We start from the raw sequence: 16,831 nt of genomic DNA, 5'->3' as shown, positions 1-16,831 counted from the left end.
AGTTTGCCTCAAATAAGTCAGTCTAACAGAAATGTATAACCAAGAAAACCCCACCAAATTATTTGTACTATACACAAGATCTTATAGCGGCAGCCAATTATTCATTGCTCGTTTGCCTTGTTATTTGTCGATCAGTGAAAAACAGGCCCAATCACTGACCACATAAACAGGAACAACATGATCAGAAGATGGCCAGTGTCCAGTTCCTGCACAGTCAGTAGCTGGAAGAGAAAGGTAGCTGGCATATGTCACCATATTGGATACGCTTCTCAGATCGAGAGCCTTTTCGCAGGAATAATCTCTCTACAGAAACTGAACGCATGACTGTATTTCTCAGCGCCTTCACATCTTCACTAAGCAAGCATTAGACTGCATGATCGTTTCTGTGTGGCCTAGTTTCCGTCTCTGATGTGTCTTGAAAGCTTCAAGCAGATCCAGAGGCAGAGGAACAGAAACACACACACACACACACACTCACACATGTCCATTTAGTGAAAAGCGCTGTGGAATTGAGGGTTCGCCCTGTAAAAGGAATCTCTGTGACAAGCTGTGTTTTCAAGTGCATTTCATCTCTGTTTGCATGAAAGTCCCAACTGTAGTCTGTTTGAGAACCTACTAGTAAAGATGCGCATTTTTATTTCTCTCGAACACCGTTTGGCAAGTGGTCTGGCACTTTGCTGCCAATGTGAAATCCCTCTTTTTTACGCAGTCACAAAAGGAAAGAATCACCGGCACTAAAAGGGGAAGTTAGCTGTCATTCAAATGCACACTCAGTTGGCAACTAAAAATCAAAAACAGTTACAAGTATGCAATAGCAGACTGTATATCTCTAGTCACTATCACACGTTTAATTTACTAATTAGTGGTGTTTGCTAAGTAAAGCATCAGATGTGTGCTACGATTGTGCTCTTAGCAATGGACGATTACTTAAAGTTACAATTGCTCACTGTTTCTCTGTCACATATTGGAATGCGATATTCTGACATTAATCAACATGAAGCGCACCATGCGAACGTAAACATTGAGTATTTTTGATAGACATTAAAGTTGCGATGTCTTTTCTTCTCTATTGTGATGTATATCTGACTGAAACGGCTTTTGGAACAAATGTAGGGCAGGTCTTGATTTTGTCTGTAGGGAATTGATTGTATGGTTGTAGTTTGCTATTGTTGGATCTCTTGTGATTGACAGGTTATTGCCCCACCCTCATCATCTGAGAAGAGAAGAGCTGCAAGAGGGAGGAAAAGTTATTGTGATTCAAGATTATGAGACATTAATTTAAAAAAATAAATAAATACATGTACACATGAATACAGCAATATTCTATTAAAAATAAGAATTCATGGTGACAAAAAAAAAAAAAGAGTTCAAAAGATAAATTCTTAGAATACTGAGAACATTTTCCTAAGCGCAATTCCTGCGTTAAACAGTGATACTGATGCCCCATCCTCATTCAAATTAGAGGAGGGACAGCAACTTGTCTTTCCGAAGACAAAAAATTAAAGTGAATAGTGCAAAAAGATGTTGATAAAACTAATAGCACAACAAACATGATGCATTGATGCAGCATATAAACCAACAACACAGTGAGAAGATCCAGTCACCTCTATCTGCACGTAAAAAGCTATTAATAGGCCAAACCACACTGGTTTGCATCCTGACACGCGGCTTCAAGTGCGAGAGTCACGGAGATCACAAGGTGTTGTTACAGAACCAGGTATTTTAGTTATTTTACTCTCTCTCTCTTAATGTGTATATGGATTTTTTTTTATCATTTGTTGATTATTGTGGCATATTTTTCTAAATGAATTCAAGAGTAATAACTCTTGCAAGTGTAATACAAATTATAATAAATAATATTTATATTTATATTAATAATAGTGTTGTCACGTACTGGAATTTCTAACTTTGAAATGATACCTTGAAAGATATTGAAATTTTGATACCATTTTTGATACCACGGGGAAAACTGCCACATATACTGCCATGCTGATCTTTCTTTTCTTTTCTTTTTTGCCGATCTTTCTTTTTTTTTTACCATCTCATATTTTTTTAAGAAATTGGGTAATGATGTTGCAACAGTTTACACACAGCACAGGGAGACTTTATCTGAAACTTTTAACTAAATTTACACAAAAAAGACAAGTAAACAATCAGTAATAAAATAAGAACATTTTGCAAGAAAATTGCAAACGATAGCACAAATAAATACAATGGAATAAAGAGACAAATGAAATAAGCACAGCTTTAAGTTTTTAAGGTGGGTCTAACAGGTGTGTCAAAAATGATACCAAGGGTTTTACACTTGAAGGTTTTTTTTTTTCTTTTTTCTGGAAGCAACCCAAGATGATCATTGACGTCCTTCACACATCCCTTTTTACTAAATAGAATAAACTCTTAACTTCATTCAGCTGAAGAAAACTGTTTGCCGACCTATACTTCACCTCAGCCAGACATTCATAAAGAGACTGGAGAGAAAATGGATCTCCATGTTTAACTGGAGGATAAATTTGAGAATCATTAGCATACAAATGAATAATGAATGCCATGTTTATCAATGTTCCTAATGGAAGCATATTAAGGGAGAACAAAACTGGTCCCAAAATTGAGCCCTGAGGAACCCCACACATTAGGGGCAACAGAAGAAAAATATCTCCCTATACTAACCGAGAAAATGCTAATTGTTTCAGAGTAGCTTTATTGAAAATCATGATGTCAATGTTTATAACATCTCAATTTCTTCATGCCCTAAAGTCACATTAAGCAGATTAGAGCTGAGCGATTATATAGTTTACATTTTGCAATGATGTAAGCGATAAAACAATTGATATATATATATATATATATATGCCAATAAAGTTGGCGATACTTATGGCTGGGTGATAATGTAGTTATAATATATTATAGTTGAGATTTGCTATATAGTATATATCGCTTTATGGGAGTGTACTGTATGTATGCAAATAAAGTTGGATATATATGGTTATGAAGTTTTATATATATATATCCCTATTTATATACAGAGCTGTGAGATAGATTTGCTATAGTATTGTTTTTATGCAAGTATACAGTATGTATTCAGGTAAGTAGGATGTACAGTAAATACAGTATACGGATGACGTTAACTCACTGTCAGTTGAGAAAGAGGTATCCTTTTGACAAGCATTCAATATTTCCTGATCCAGCCAAGCAACTGCCATTGAGATGAATGTGAGTGTGTACTGTGTATAGGTGGTATAACTCCATGTGTTTTAAACCCAAATGCTCAGCACTCCATGAGTAACCCGAGGAGTCATGATCAAAGATCCAGTGGTGATGATAGTTCATTGCTCAACCCTTTGCAGAGCTTAAAAAAATTTATATTTGACCACTAGGCTACAACTCCACCACATGGTTTATGATCCCATACTAGCACATAATTCTGCTGTAGAACAAAGCTGGATGTCCTAAATATGTTTCCACAGTATCAGCAACACACAGCTCTGGATATCTGGCATCCAATGTTCTCATGTTCAGGCAAACGGCACAGCGGTTCATCTCACAAACCCAACAGTGCTGTCTGGGAGATACGCACAACTCGTCTCGCGGAGGGAGAAGAGCGCTTTGAAGTGCCGACACACAGTTCCCAGTGATTAAACTGGATTTGACAGAAATTTAAATTAAATATCCAGCCAGTTTCAGAAAAGAAAGGACGTCTTAAAGCCGTATCAGAGATTAAGGAACAGCACAATAAATGGAGAATAGAATATGATAGCAAGTGGGAAAAAAATGCAGTTAGATATTACTGTTTTGGCTGTAGAAGAAACTTACCTCTACAAATATGAAGCATGGTATGATGGAGTAACTACGGTGTGTATTATCTGAAGCCATTTTGCATCAATTCAGTTTAAGTTCCACAATTGGCAATCTAAAAGAGAAGGAATTAAAAAAAAAAAAAAATTAATAGAGCATTTAAGAAAAATCATGAATTTACTACCATTCTGGGAAATGCACAAACAAGAAAAACAGTAGAAAGAATCTTTAAAATGCAAAATTTGTACACTATTGTCCAAAAGTTTGGTGCAGTATGATTTTTTTATTTTGTTTGAAACCAATGCTTTATATATGTATATATTAATTTAGCAAATAACACATTAAATTGATCAAAGAGACAGCAAAGACATTTATAATGTTACAAATTTGTTCAAATAATCATTTTGTTTTGAACTTCTATTCATTAAAGAATCCTGAAATAATCTCAGTTTACACAAAAATTTGCATCAAATCATCATATTAGACTGATTTCTGAAGGATCATGCGACACTGAAGACTGGAGTAATGATGCTGAAAATTCAGCTTTGATCACGGGAATAAATTACAACATATTAATTAAATAATATATTCAAATAGAAAACAATTATTTTAAATTGTAAGGAAATTCCTGAGAAAACCCGTGTCTTAGAAATGCTAATTCTCCTCTGGGTTTATGGCTACAAAACTTCACAGCTCTACAGCATTGACTACTTAAATACTGTGGTATTCTGACCAAAACTGTGCGACTGAGAGGTTGTAAACCGCATATATTCCACTGCAATTGAGTTCAGCTAAATCATAAATGTCTTCAAATGAATTGTGGAATACACAAACAGTATATGCCACAGCCAAAACAAATAGGAGTTCACAACAAACACCCCGAGGACCTGAAAAAAGCAGCCAGAAAGAGTCTGAGGATTTCAGGCTCTTGAAGGGCATCCAGTCAGTGGAAAGCAAACAGAACAAAGACAGAATGACAGATAAAAGACTTTAACTGTGCAACAATCTCATTAGAGCAACACAAGGTTAAACACAAACACACTTTTTCTGATTTTCTTTTCATACATCATTCATACATACACACACACACAAAAAAACACAAAAAAGGCACAAAGAAAAAAACTGAAAGAAAATTTGTTACACAGGAAATGTATTATGCAAATGTAGTGTCTCCTAGGGCAGCAATCAAAGCACAAATGTGTATTATTTTATGTCAAAATGTTTTCTCCTCTCCCAGCTTAATCTGCAGTAAGACATATTAAGTTTATTCTTAGAAAAGTCTAAACACTGGCATCTAAACGTTGCTCTGGTTGAACGTTTGAACCAGCCTGATGCAGCAACACTGGCTGAACACATGCCGCAGGTTTGGGGTGGAAATATTTGGACCTGTTTACACCCGGTCTCCTCATGCATTTCTTCTGATGGGACATCTATCCGGTCGTGAAAAGACCAGGTGTGAATGCCCTCCGAAACGCTCAAACCACTTCAGGAGGAGGATCTGAAACGCATTCCAGACGAAACTGGACAAGTGGAAATGCATCTGGTTGTTGAAACCACATATGTGAATTTTACTCCTCCCAAAATGTTAAAAAATAAACGTGTGAGAGAGAGCAAGTTGTAGGGTTTATGACGTCATAGCCAGATATGAAAGCGCTACTGAAACACGCATCACCGCAGAGGAGCAGATGAGCATCTCTTCAACAAGACAAAGCACAAATGGCCGCAAACAAAAAGTGGAAGTAAGATGTGAATGCTCAACACACAATTATCTTCATTAAAAGTAATTAAACTAAATGATCTTACCAGTGCTGATGCCACTCTATCTCCTTTTACGGTCTTTGATCTTGAAATTAGCTGATGATAGATAAAATGAAGCTCATTTCTGTTGCTTTGGTTGACATGAACTCAGATTTGCATACAGCATTGGAACTTACGATCAGATTTATATCCGTTTTGCAAATGGATCCATTTTAACGAGTCAGATCAGTAAAAAAAGCATTAAGTGACAGGTGTAAATGGGCCCTTTGACTATCCGATGGAAGACTAGGAGACTGTTTGGGGAACTTGTTTTAAATCATTTATTGTTTTTGTAATTCCATTTGGTGACGCTAGTGGTAAAGAAATCCACAGTCTCCACCAACCTGAGGTAAACTTCCATCCTATTTGAAAGGACAGGAGGTGGTTGGTGGGTCAAGCAAGAGACAATGACCAGCGAGTTTCGGAACGGATCCAAACTCTTTCCATAGCAAATTTAAAGCCACATATCAGAACTGCCAATTGTTTTCCATGGAGACTCTGTAATTGAGTGCCTATCTGTGCTTTCTAGAGCAAATGCACATCACACACATTCTACTGCATCATAATTCAGTGTATTACAAATGTTTGTGCTGCTCCTGTACTTTCGTGAGCTTCATGTGAAGTTGTTCAGTCTGCCACCTCTCTTCTGAATAAACAATGGCCTAAAATGTATTTAGACACCACCGCCGATGCTCCATTTCTAAAAAACTGCCCCCGAAACAGCCCGAGATATACGTCACAATAGGGAAGAAAAGACTATCGCAACTTCCCTTTCATGACGACTTTAAGCCACATGTCAAAATGTCTGAATGTCATTGCTTTAGATATCAAAATATCAAAACATCAAAACAAGTGTCATCTTTTAGGTGGAAAATAACAACCCTGATCAAACACACCGGAGCAAGCTAAAAATAAAAATAATAATATTACTAGAAAATCCCAGGTAGCTGAATTTGATCAGGGTTTGAGCAGTGGCCCTCCAGGACCAGATCTGAGGAACCCTGGTGTGGGATTTACTAAATTTTCACTCAGTAACTGCTACTTAATTTCACAAATAATTACAAAGAAAGGACAAATAACATATTGGATTAAATCTGAAATTTTCTTACAGCATACCTATGGACACCCCTGTTTACCCATCTATCCACACATGAAAGGTTTTTCCAAGTCCTGAATTTTCTCCACCCCATAATGGTCACTCAAAGAAACAACCAACCAACATTCCTGGAAATAAATATGGTCTTGGCATGGAGCGGTTACATATTTCTCCATCTGCTGTTCTTGGAAAAACCGAAGCCCTGGTCACACTTTAGCCTGTGCTGAATTGCTGCATCAATGCAATCCTAAACATCCTTTCATTCGGGCCCAGACAATGATTCATGATACTAATACTTCCATCAAACTGACTTTGCTGTAGGTCCAACACTTCCGTCAACGTGAGGGTCTTGCCAACACTTGGTCTTGTTTGCCTCAAATCTAGCAGATCTGGAATAGTGCATTTCCCTTCCTTACTGCTAGCGTCGCTTATTCACCTTGACATTGTCAAATGTTTGACATCTCAATGAACATTGTCAAATTGTTCACAGCTTTCAAGACCCCTGGGAATAGAGAGTGGAAAAATATATTTTGGTAATACAAACAATCACTTCTTCTGAAACAACCCACATATCCACATAAATAAACTAATGAACCTCATCTACAAACACAATATTTTGTTACATAGTTATACATTCAAAAGAACTTTTAAATGAACAATGTTCTCCCTTCTGATTTCTGTGGCGAAATAACACAGTTTTGTTTTGCTTTGAGCAATTCCAATGTTACAGTTACAGTGTACCTGCAGTGATAGCATTACATGTACTCGATGCACAATATATCGGCCTCCATATCGGTATCGACCGATAGAAGTTCATTTTTAATGTTATCGTTATCGGCCCAATAAGAAAATCTGGCCAATATATTAAAGCCTTCAGCTGAGACACTTCAGATGCGCACTGTTCACCATGATGGATTTGATTTGCTTGAAATATGATTGGAATCACTTCAAAAAGGTAAATACAGTTAAACATGTGCTGTCAAATAGGCTGTATAAAATTATGAGAACATAAAATTTATAAAATTTGGATTTAGATTTATCAGCCAATATATCGGTTGTCGGCTTTCAAATATAAAGAATTATCGGTTATCTGTTTCAGCCAAAATTTTCATATCAGTGCATCCCTACTAATGATCAATATACTGAACCTTTTCTGCATATAATCCTACACAACTAGCCTGGAAATCCAGACCTAAATCTGAAAGATTAATGCTCTGGCGTCGACTAATGAAAATCGGCCAGCTCGAGGGGCGGCACCAAGCATGCATTTGAAAATCTCACTGCAAGCAATTGGTTAACACTACGACCAATCACAACAAGCCCCATTCACTTAGCTTCCAGCGGAGCTAACTGGTAGATTAGACTCTTGCCGTATCCGGTCGACAAAACAGCAAAAACGTCCTTCTTGCAAAGGAAGGATTCGAGCGCCGTCTTCTGTTCCTGTTTTAGATAAAAAGCCAAAGTCTAACTTGTTCATTGTAGCGGCCAAAGCCGTTTCAAACAACTGGTGTTCATCCATAGCCAATAGCCATCTTGCAATGTTTACTAATGACTTCAACGTCACAGCGCTGTCGTCATCTCGCCTCTGGCCCGCCTATACCAGATAACCCGATGTGATTGGTGCAGCTCAGATCGAGGGGCATATTTAATGAGCATCATTACTCGACAAATTCAACTTGTGCTCTCGCGAGAACTCTGGATTACCAGGGTACTACACAACAGCAGGTAGGCTATAAAAAATGAGAAATGGACTATTGGTTTAAAAAAAATTTAATAAAAAAAAAGGACATTAATATGTTGGAAACAAATATAGCCTCTCTTTTACAAACATAACAGTACTAAAAGTGGAACTTGATCATTGAAAACCTAACAGAATCTCAAGTCAATTTGTAAGTATTTTACAAATTAGTGAATTTGTTGCAGATTCTCTTGCAGAGATTGTACCTACAACTCAAAAGTCAGATCGTATGAGTCGCATTTCAGAGCGTATTCTTCATTCTACAGCAAGACTCACTGACAGCAAGAACGTCCTACAAATCATATATTCAAACAATATGTCGCCCGAGCAAGTAAGTACTGTAGGATTTTTGACTGGTGCTACATGAATACATTTCACAGTACCTGGATTTTGAGAGCTTGTCAAAGAGGCCTTCTGAAATGTAAGGTAGGAGCAGAGCAGCATCCCAAGGATTTATATGAATCAGGACAGCAACTGCTCTGCAAGTCCTATCAAAACACAGTTGACTGGACTTCAAAAACACACCTTCAGTAGAAGCTAAACCCTAATAGTCCATCTTCACAAAGTACTAGCACATTGTCAGAAGCAAGGCTTGAAGTCTTACATTGCCAACTAGTTAGATGTTGTCTCTTGATATACCTCTGATTGATGGAAAACAGCTGCAGTTCACCCAAAAATGAAAATTAGCCCATGATTTACTCACCCTCAAGTCATCCTATGTGTATATGACTTTCTTCTTTTAGATGAAAACAATCAAAGTTATATTAAAAAATGTCCCTTCCAAGCTGTATAATGGGAGTGAATGGGTGTATGTCTTTGAAAGTCCATCAAAGTGCATCTATCCATGATAAAAGTGCTCCACACGGCTCTGGGTGTTAATAAAGGCCTTCTGAAGTGAAGCGATGCATTCGTGTAAGAAAATTATCCATACTTAAAACTTTATCAACTAAAATAACTAGCCGTGTGGATGCACTAATATCTATCTATCTATCATAATTATCCCTTTAAGTTTTATCCAATACTTTTCCATGTCTTACTTTTACTTTGAAGCTCTGCTGTGCTGTGTGGGACTTTATTTGGCAAAAAAGAACAATGCAGTGTTTTGTTTTGAAATATGCTGTGAAGCTCTGAATCACTTTATTTAATAAATAATAAAATAAAATAAATTATTCAGCATTATTCAGCAAATTTATATTAGGGATGCACCGATATGAACATTTTGGCTGATATAGATAACCAATAATAATTTATATTTGAAAGCCGATAACCGATAAATTGGCTGATAAATCTAAATCCAAATTTTAGATAATTTTTGAAAGCCTGATTACAAAAACAAAACTCTCACCATTAAAATCCATGTCCCAAGCACACAATTATAATGTTCTGATTATAATTTTATGCAGCCTATTTGACAGCACATGTTGCACTTAACTGTATTTACCTTTTTGAAGTGATTCCAATCACATTTCAAGCCATTCAAAAGCATCATGGCGAACAGTGCGCATCTGAAGTGTCTCAGCTGAAGGAAATAATGCATTATTTAGCGGCTTTAAAATTTCGGCCAAATTTTCTTATTGGGCCGATAATGATAACCTTAAAAATGAACATATATCGGCTTTTTTCATACTTTTCAAACTGCAAAAATAAAATAAAACTGAAAACATAGAATTTGTAAAAAATAAAAGAAAGAAGAAAAATAGGTCTTTTGTCAGCATTTGTGACATGTTTGCGTGAACAAATTTATACGTAACAGATTTTTAGGAACACAGGCTTAAAAACCAAATGAATTGTGACCCAATGCTGTGTTTAGGAAAAAAAAACGAACTATTAAAATACTAATCGAAAACAGTAAGCCAAAAGACTGGTATGTTCAAAAACATAGTATTCGAAAAACAGTAGGCAAAAACTTCCACTGAGATTGTGAATTTGAGATTACTATCCCATGAGGCCACGGGAGGGGATTTGTGAATGGCAGTGAAGTGACACAACTGATGCTGGTACTGTAGGTCACATGATAAGGGGAACATGGTGGATGTAGTACATATGTTAGTCTTTTGTCTCAAGTCTAGAACCACTTTTGTCAATAGCTTTCTATATGCTGCAGGTTCGTTTTTGAATAACTAATTTCATACATTTTATAGATATTTATTCATTAGACCCAAAGTGTCTAAAGGCACAAAAAAAGTCAACTTGAGTGTAGCTCAGATTTCCATCTGTGGTCATTTAGTCCTCTTCACTTGCACACATTTCTACTGTATGTGTATGAAGGATTTGCACTTGCCTGTGCCAAACTTGTTGCAATGATGCTATTGTAGGGTATTGTTGGTGGATGTTAGAGCATTGCTAGGTTGTTGTTTACCGGCCCAAGTCGAAAGAGTCCACCCACAAGTCTCTATCGCTTGGGGTCCTTCCTTCAGACCAAGTATATGAGTTTTTCTGCTTTATCATCCATAATTCCAACTGCTTAGCATTAGAATTAGCATCAGAACCCCTCTCTTCAACAAGCCACACAATTTGAGCAATCACTCATGTATAGCAGGCCGTTTCTAGGCATAGGCGAACTAGGCAGTCACTAATGACATCATGAGCTGGAGGGGGTGCCTATAAGTTCTCTCAATACTCACGTCAACACATTAAAGTGGACCCATTATGCAAAATTCCCTTTTACATGGAGTTTGAACATAAATGTGTGTCTGTAGTGTGTGTAGCCGTGTACACAACCACCCTATAATGATACAAATCCACCCACTCTTCTTTTTTTAATCCCCATAAATCATAAGCAGTGTCTCAGAATAAGCCGTTTGCAGATTATAGTTTTTGTGATGTCACACATGCTTAGGCCACGCCCACCACTGCTGACAGACTCCGCCCTATAAGCACAGACCCCGCCCTCAGTGAGCTGTACACAGTCCGCCATGTTTATCTCCTCGCCAGAGCATTTAACAGCACAGCAGCATTCACCGAAGAAATATATTCTTATTAAAGCTACTAAAGTTATTCAGTCACGAGCAGTGAATGATTTTTCAGTTTTTCTTTTGTTGTTTAATTCATATTAACAGCATACATAGCAGTAGATACTGTATATTACACTGCTTTCACTTTAATACACAGTATATTATATCTAATATACAGATGCGATTTCTTTACTTGCTGTTAACATTCACAAACATAGCCGCCTGTGTTTGTGAACTTTGTGTTTTTGGCATATCCTTGTGTGTATTTGACAGTTTATGTGCAAATATTTGGAAAGAACTTAGTTTAATACTCACGGGACGCTCCATCTGACATCCAGCTCTCTGTGCGGACTTTAAAACGCATACCGATAATAACCTTTCATGATGATGAAGAACTGCAATGTCACGTGAGCGTGATCGCGATAAGAGACGATAATCAAAACCAAACATGTTTTAGTTTTTGGCAGAGTATGCGAGGCACGAGCTGTACAGGCTCCGCCCTCTTCTGGAAAGCGGGGTGGCGAGCAGCAGCTCATTTGCATTTAAAGATACATGCAACATCATGTTTTTCCTTCCACTCAAAAATGGCCATTTACAACAGGGTGTAATAAACTATCTGTGGGGCATTTTAAGCTGAAACTTCACAGACACATTCTGGGGACACCTGACACTTATATTACATCTTGTAAAAAGGGGTATTATATGCCCCTTTAAACATAACACAGCATTTTACAAACACACACACACAAAAACAAAACAAAAATCACCCCATGTTAAGTACATTTAAATAGTTGAGTATTAGTATAAGATTTTTAAATGTTGTCAAAAAGACTGCGGCCAGACTTACAAATATTTAGTGTATATTGAAATTATATATTTAAAAAATGCAATTATGTGTTAAAATCCAGAACACAAAATAAGTCTTTCATTCACATGTGGGGGGAAAAAAATCTAAATGTCAGTAATATACAAACATCTTTCTCATATGAAATATTTTAAATAATCAGATTATCCTAATCAAGTGCATCAATTGTCATCTTAGTGGTATTATATCCCATAAATTTAACTCCAAAAAAATTTCAAATATACTGGGGATGCCATTAAAGCCTTGGTTTCGTTCACAGAATTATAAGTTTACTAAACTCATATCTGTATAATGAAAAAGGCATTTATGTTATATTTTAGTAACTTTAAATTAATTTATTGTCTTAAGTAATGTTAAGTAATATTAATAAACAATTTAATATATGCTGAGACATGAGCTAATTTAAGTGTTTTAATAAAGCATGTTTTATTGGAGAAATATTAGGCTACCGTTGCATTATTGAAAGTGAAAAAACTTTAACCTTTAAAATATTAAACTTTAAAAGGATGCCAAGAAATTGCTTATGATCTGCTGTTGATGTAATATGACAATGTTTACTTTATGGCGTTTGTATTGTAATATATAGCAGATGATTGCAAGAGTGCGATGCATATTATTTTTATCAAAAAAAAAAAAAAAAGAGAAGCCAGCAATAGTAAAGCATAGACATTCCAAGTTTATTTCGGGTTAGTTTATAATTAAAAGTCATGCATTATGCATAAAGATTTTTTTCCTCCTGGTTATTAAACTATATCGGGCATTTAATTCAAAGTAAACTGTAGCTTATGTTTGGGCTGAGACTAAGAACATAATTTAACACATTATTCAATATAAAGATTTTACTAGTATCGGCAAGATAGTGTGTATGTGATGTTTTAGTGTGTGTGTATAAATATTTTAAATCCTAGTGTACTTTTTGTATTCTAATACATTTTCATTATGCCCCTTAAATTATTTTAATGTGCTCGCCCTGTATTATTATCACCAATGCAATAACTGAACATATGAACAATATTAATAGCAATGCTTGCCTTGGAAAACACCCCTACTTATACTTAAAACAGGCTTGATCTCCTTTGATTATGTGCTAAAAAAAAAGAGATAAAAATAGTAGGGCTGGGGGAATTAACGCGTTAATCTTTGCGATTAATTTGAAATGTTTAACGCGTTAAAAAAAAATAACGCAATTGACGCAGCACTTTTTTTTTTTTTGCCTCGTTTTAATGATTTCCTGTTGCGTCTGCTATTAAAAAGGCCGAAATATGCCGTCCCGCCCCTCCATGTTCGGCGGTCAGGTTTCATTCTCGGGCAGCTTTCATGAGCGGGTCTTTTCCACTCGGTATGTGCGTCGCAAGCGCGCGTGAGTGTGTGTGTGTGTGTGTGTGTGTGTGTGTGTGTGTGTGTGTGTGTGTGTGTGTGTGTCGGTCGGTACATATTGGCTCTGTGCTTCGCGTGCGTGCGTGTGTGTGTGTGTGTGTCGGCTCGCTCTGTCGTTAATGGCCCAGCAGCGGCGAGCTCTCCGTTCCGTATGTGTGTGTGTGTGTGTGTGTCGGCGGCTCTGTCGTTAACGGCCCAAAGGCTTCAATCATGTACTAAGCACTGGAAAAGTAAAGTCCACTCAAGTAACGTGAAATTTCTCTGTTGACTTCTGTTTGCTGAGCTGGTATAGCCATGCTGGGCAACAATGGTAAAATGACCTGCTCTGATCACATGCTCTGGTAATAATAGCTTTGTAGGACTATATTTTGTTTTAATAATTAATAAAATAATAATAATAATAATAATAATCTGTTAAATTGATTATGTTGATTGATTATTGAAAAAGAATAATATATTGATATATTGATGTTTAATATTTTAATATAGGGCTATTTTCTGTTCCCTTTTTTTCCTGTGTTGTTTAATTAGGTGATTCTAAGTTTAAATATTGATGATTACAAGATTGGGGGAAGCGCAATTAATTGCAATTAATTACAGAAATTGTGCAATTAATTAGTTAATTTTTTTAATCGATTCCCAGCCCTAAAAAATAGCTAACTTGTTTTATTTCATCCTTTAGGAAAAGCAAAATGAGGTGTCGCATGCATAAATACCGTATAAGACAAACTAGCTGTTTGCAAGACATCTGCATGAATGTGTAGGAAATCCTCCAGAACTATGTTAACGTCAGATAAAGTCCTCTGGCTGTGTCCATCCCGGCCAACACAGCATCTGTCCAGCTCATGTATACTGTATCTGAGCCTGTGATCCAAGCACTGTCCTGAGGGACAAACTGTGACATTTCTCCAGCACAACGTCTCTCTGACTGCCATCAGTGTAATGTGATACCAGTCAGAAGCCACTAATGGACTGGGGGTTCATGAGGCCCAGCTCAGATAAATGATGAAGCATCAACTGGTAGACACAGACTGCAAAACATAGAAAGCTGTCTCCTGTCCACAGCTGAACTGAGCGCTCTTCATATGCACAAACTCTTTAGAAAAACTCAATTAGTGCTCCTCATGTGCGTTGGATGCTATTGATTTCAACAAAGATACAAGTGTTACCATGTTGCTAAGCTAACGGCTCGATACTCTAAGCTTAAAGTCTGCATTAAATGGAAATTCCTCTATTTTCTAAATGCATCTTAGGCCGCATTTACATTATATGGTTCAAGTGACCCAATTCTGATTTTTCCTCCCATATGGCACAGATGGGACATGACCCACGAACGTGTGAGCAGGAAAAAAAGCACATGGATTACGATATTCTCAGAATGGTTTCAGGACTCATTCATATGAGGAAATAAATATGATATGAATCAGATATGTGCATTTTTGTCTGCCATGTAAGCGGACAGATCAGATATCCCCGTCAATGCGAGACGTATAATACGTCATTGAAAAAGCGATAGTGGCAAATGACGTCAACTCTTTAGTGTTGCCAAAAGTACTGTACCTACTTTGGTACCAAGTCGGTACTGAAATTTGAGAAATGTGATGATACCAGGATTTCCCTCTAGCATTTTGAGCGCTGTTGAACGAATTCATAAACACCTCTGACTGGCCATCATCTTCACGCGCTCAACATCTCTGTCTCTGATTGGCCATTGTCTTCACGCGCTCAACATATGTCTCTGATTGGCCATTGTCTTCACGCGCTCAACATCTCTGTCTCTGATTGGCCATTGTCTTCACGCGCTCAACATATGTCTCTGATTGGCCATTGTCTTCACGCACTCAACATATGTCTCTGATTGGCCATCGTCTTCACACGCTCAACATCTCTGTCTCTGACTGGCTATCATCTTCACACGCTCAACATCTGTCTCTGATTGGCCATCGTCTTCACACGCTCAACATATGTCTCTGATTGGCCATTGTCTTCACGCACTCAACATATGTCTCTGATTGGCCATCGTCTTCACACGCTCAACATCTCTGTCTCTGACTGGCTATCGTCTTCACACGCTCAACATCTCTGTCTCTGACTGGCTATCGTCTTCACACGCTCAACATCTGTCTCTGATTGGCCATCGTCTTCATGCGCTAAACATACGTCTCTGATTGGCCATCGTCTTCACGCATTCAACATCTCTGTCTCTGATTGGCCGTTGTCTTCACGCGCTCAACATATGTCTCTGACTGGCCATCGTCTTCACGCGCATTGGTCCGGATGTTTTGTTAATGGCATTTATTCCTGCAAAATAAAGGCTGATAACTTGCGATTTGTGATAAAGAAGATTGAGTGAATGTAGATAATAGTTCTGTGGATAAAAGGCCCCTTATCATATTGTTTGTTTTTTTAACTTTTTTTACCCCCTAATGTTTAATCAAAATGTCATAACTGTAACTTCTGATGAAACGACAGACTTCTCTCTGGTGACTTAAGCTGGACTTCTCCAATCATTTCGTCCACATAAACTCCGCCCCTTTCTTACAGCAAGCTTGCATTCAGCAATCTGCATCCAACCAATCAACAACCAAGCCCCCTCCCTACTTTTTTTTTCTTCCGATAATCCATTTCACTTGGATGTTGCATATTCACATAGAATACAAATAATTTTATTCAATTGTATCATTGAACTATTTTAGCAATATTTTTCAGAATGGAATAAAATATAATGAACATTTCTCGTTCATACGCAAACCCACCCCGCAGCCGATTATTATCAGACATAATTATTTTATTTTTTTTAAACTGGAGGGTTTTAACATTTATAAAAAAATAATAATAATAAAATAAAAAAAAAGAGAAAAGCTGTAAATACTGGTATTGTAACTTCACAGTTCTACAATATTGCAAGTTGTACTTCCATTAAAAGTAATACGAGTGCACCATCTGTATATCTAAATTCTTTGACTCAGTTCACTTTATAGTAACTGAAAGGGGTTTGAGCTGGTTCTTGTAAAGAATCAGCCAACAGTGTGAACACCCAAAGTTTTTCATAAAAAAAGAAAAATTAGCTTCCCAACAAAATCACTGCAATTATTATATTGTGGATAATTCGATCCAAATATTATTCAAGTCATCTGGTGAAAATTCCAGTATTTTCATATTGAAATAAAGCTACAGACAAACAAAATAACGCAATGTCAGGTTTTTTTTTT

The 16,831-nt window shown here is 36.9% G+C and overlaps 2 protein-coding genes across 2 annotated transcripts in view; one reads left to right on the top strand and one right to left on the bottom strand.

Moving 5' to 3' along the window:
- Positions 1-16,831, top strand: part of palm2akap2 (PALM2 and AKAP2 fusion) — a 246,809-nt gene that overhangs the window by 48,425 nt on the left and 181,553 nt on the right. The gene's annotated exons all lie outside the window — the stretch shown is intronic.
- The window catches only part of plppr1 (phospholipid phosphatase related 1), a 66,751-nt gene that overhangs the window by 41,567 nt on the left and 8,353 nt on the right, over positions 1-16,831 (bottom strand). Inside the window, exon 2 of the mRNA XM_082157698.1 lies at positions 3,811-3,907. Coding sequence (XP_082013824.1) covers positions 3,811-3,870 — 60 coding nt within the window. The 5' untranslated portion in view covers positions 3,871-3,907. The remainder of the gene's footprint in view (positions 1-3,810; positions 3,908-16,831) is intronic.

This window comes from Leuciscus leuciscus (assembly GCF_965113295.1).
Source record: "Leuciscus leuciscus genome assembly, chromosome: 24".
In the NCBI taxonomy this organism is placed as follows: domain Eukaryota; kingdom Metazoa; phylum Chordata; class Actinopteri; order Cypriniformes; family Leuciscidae; genus Leuciscus; species Leuciscus leuciscus.
The sequence above is the reverse complement of the archived record's forward strand: the minus strand, read 5'-3'. Positions and strand labels throughout refer to the sequence as shown.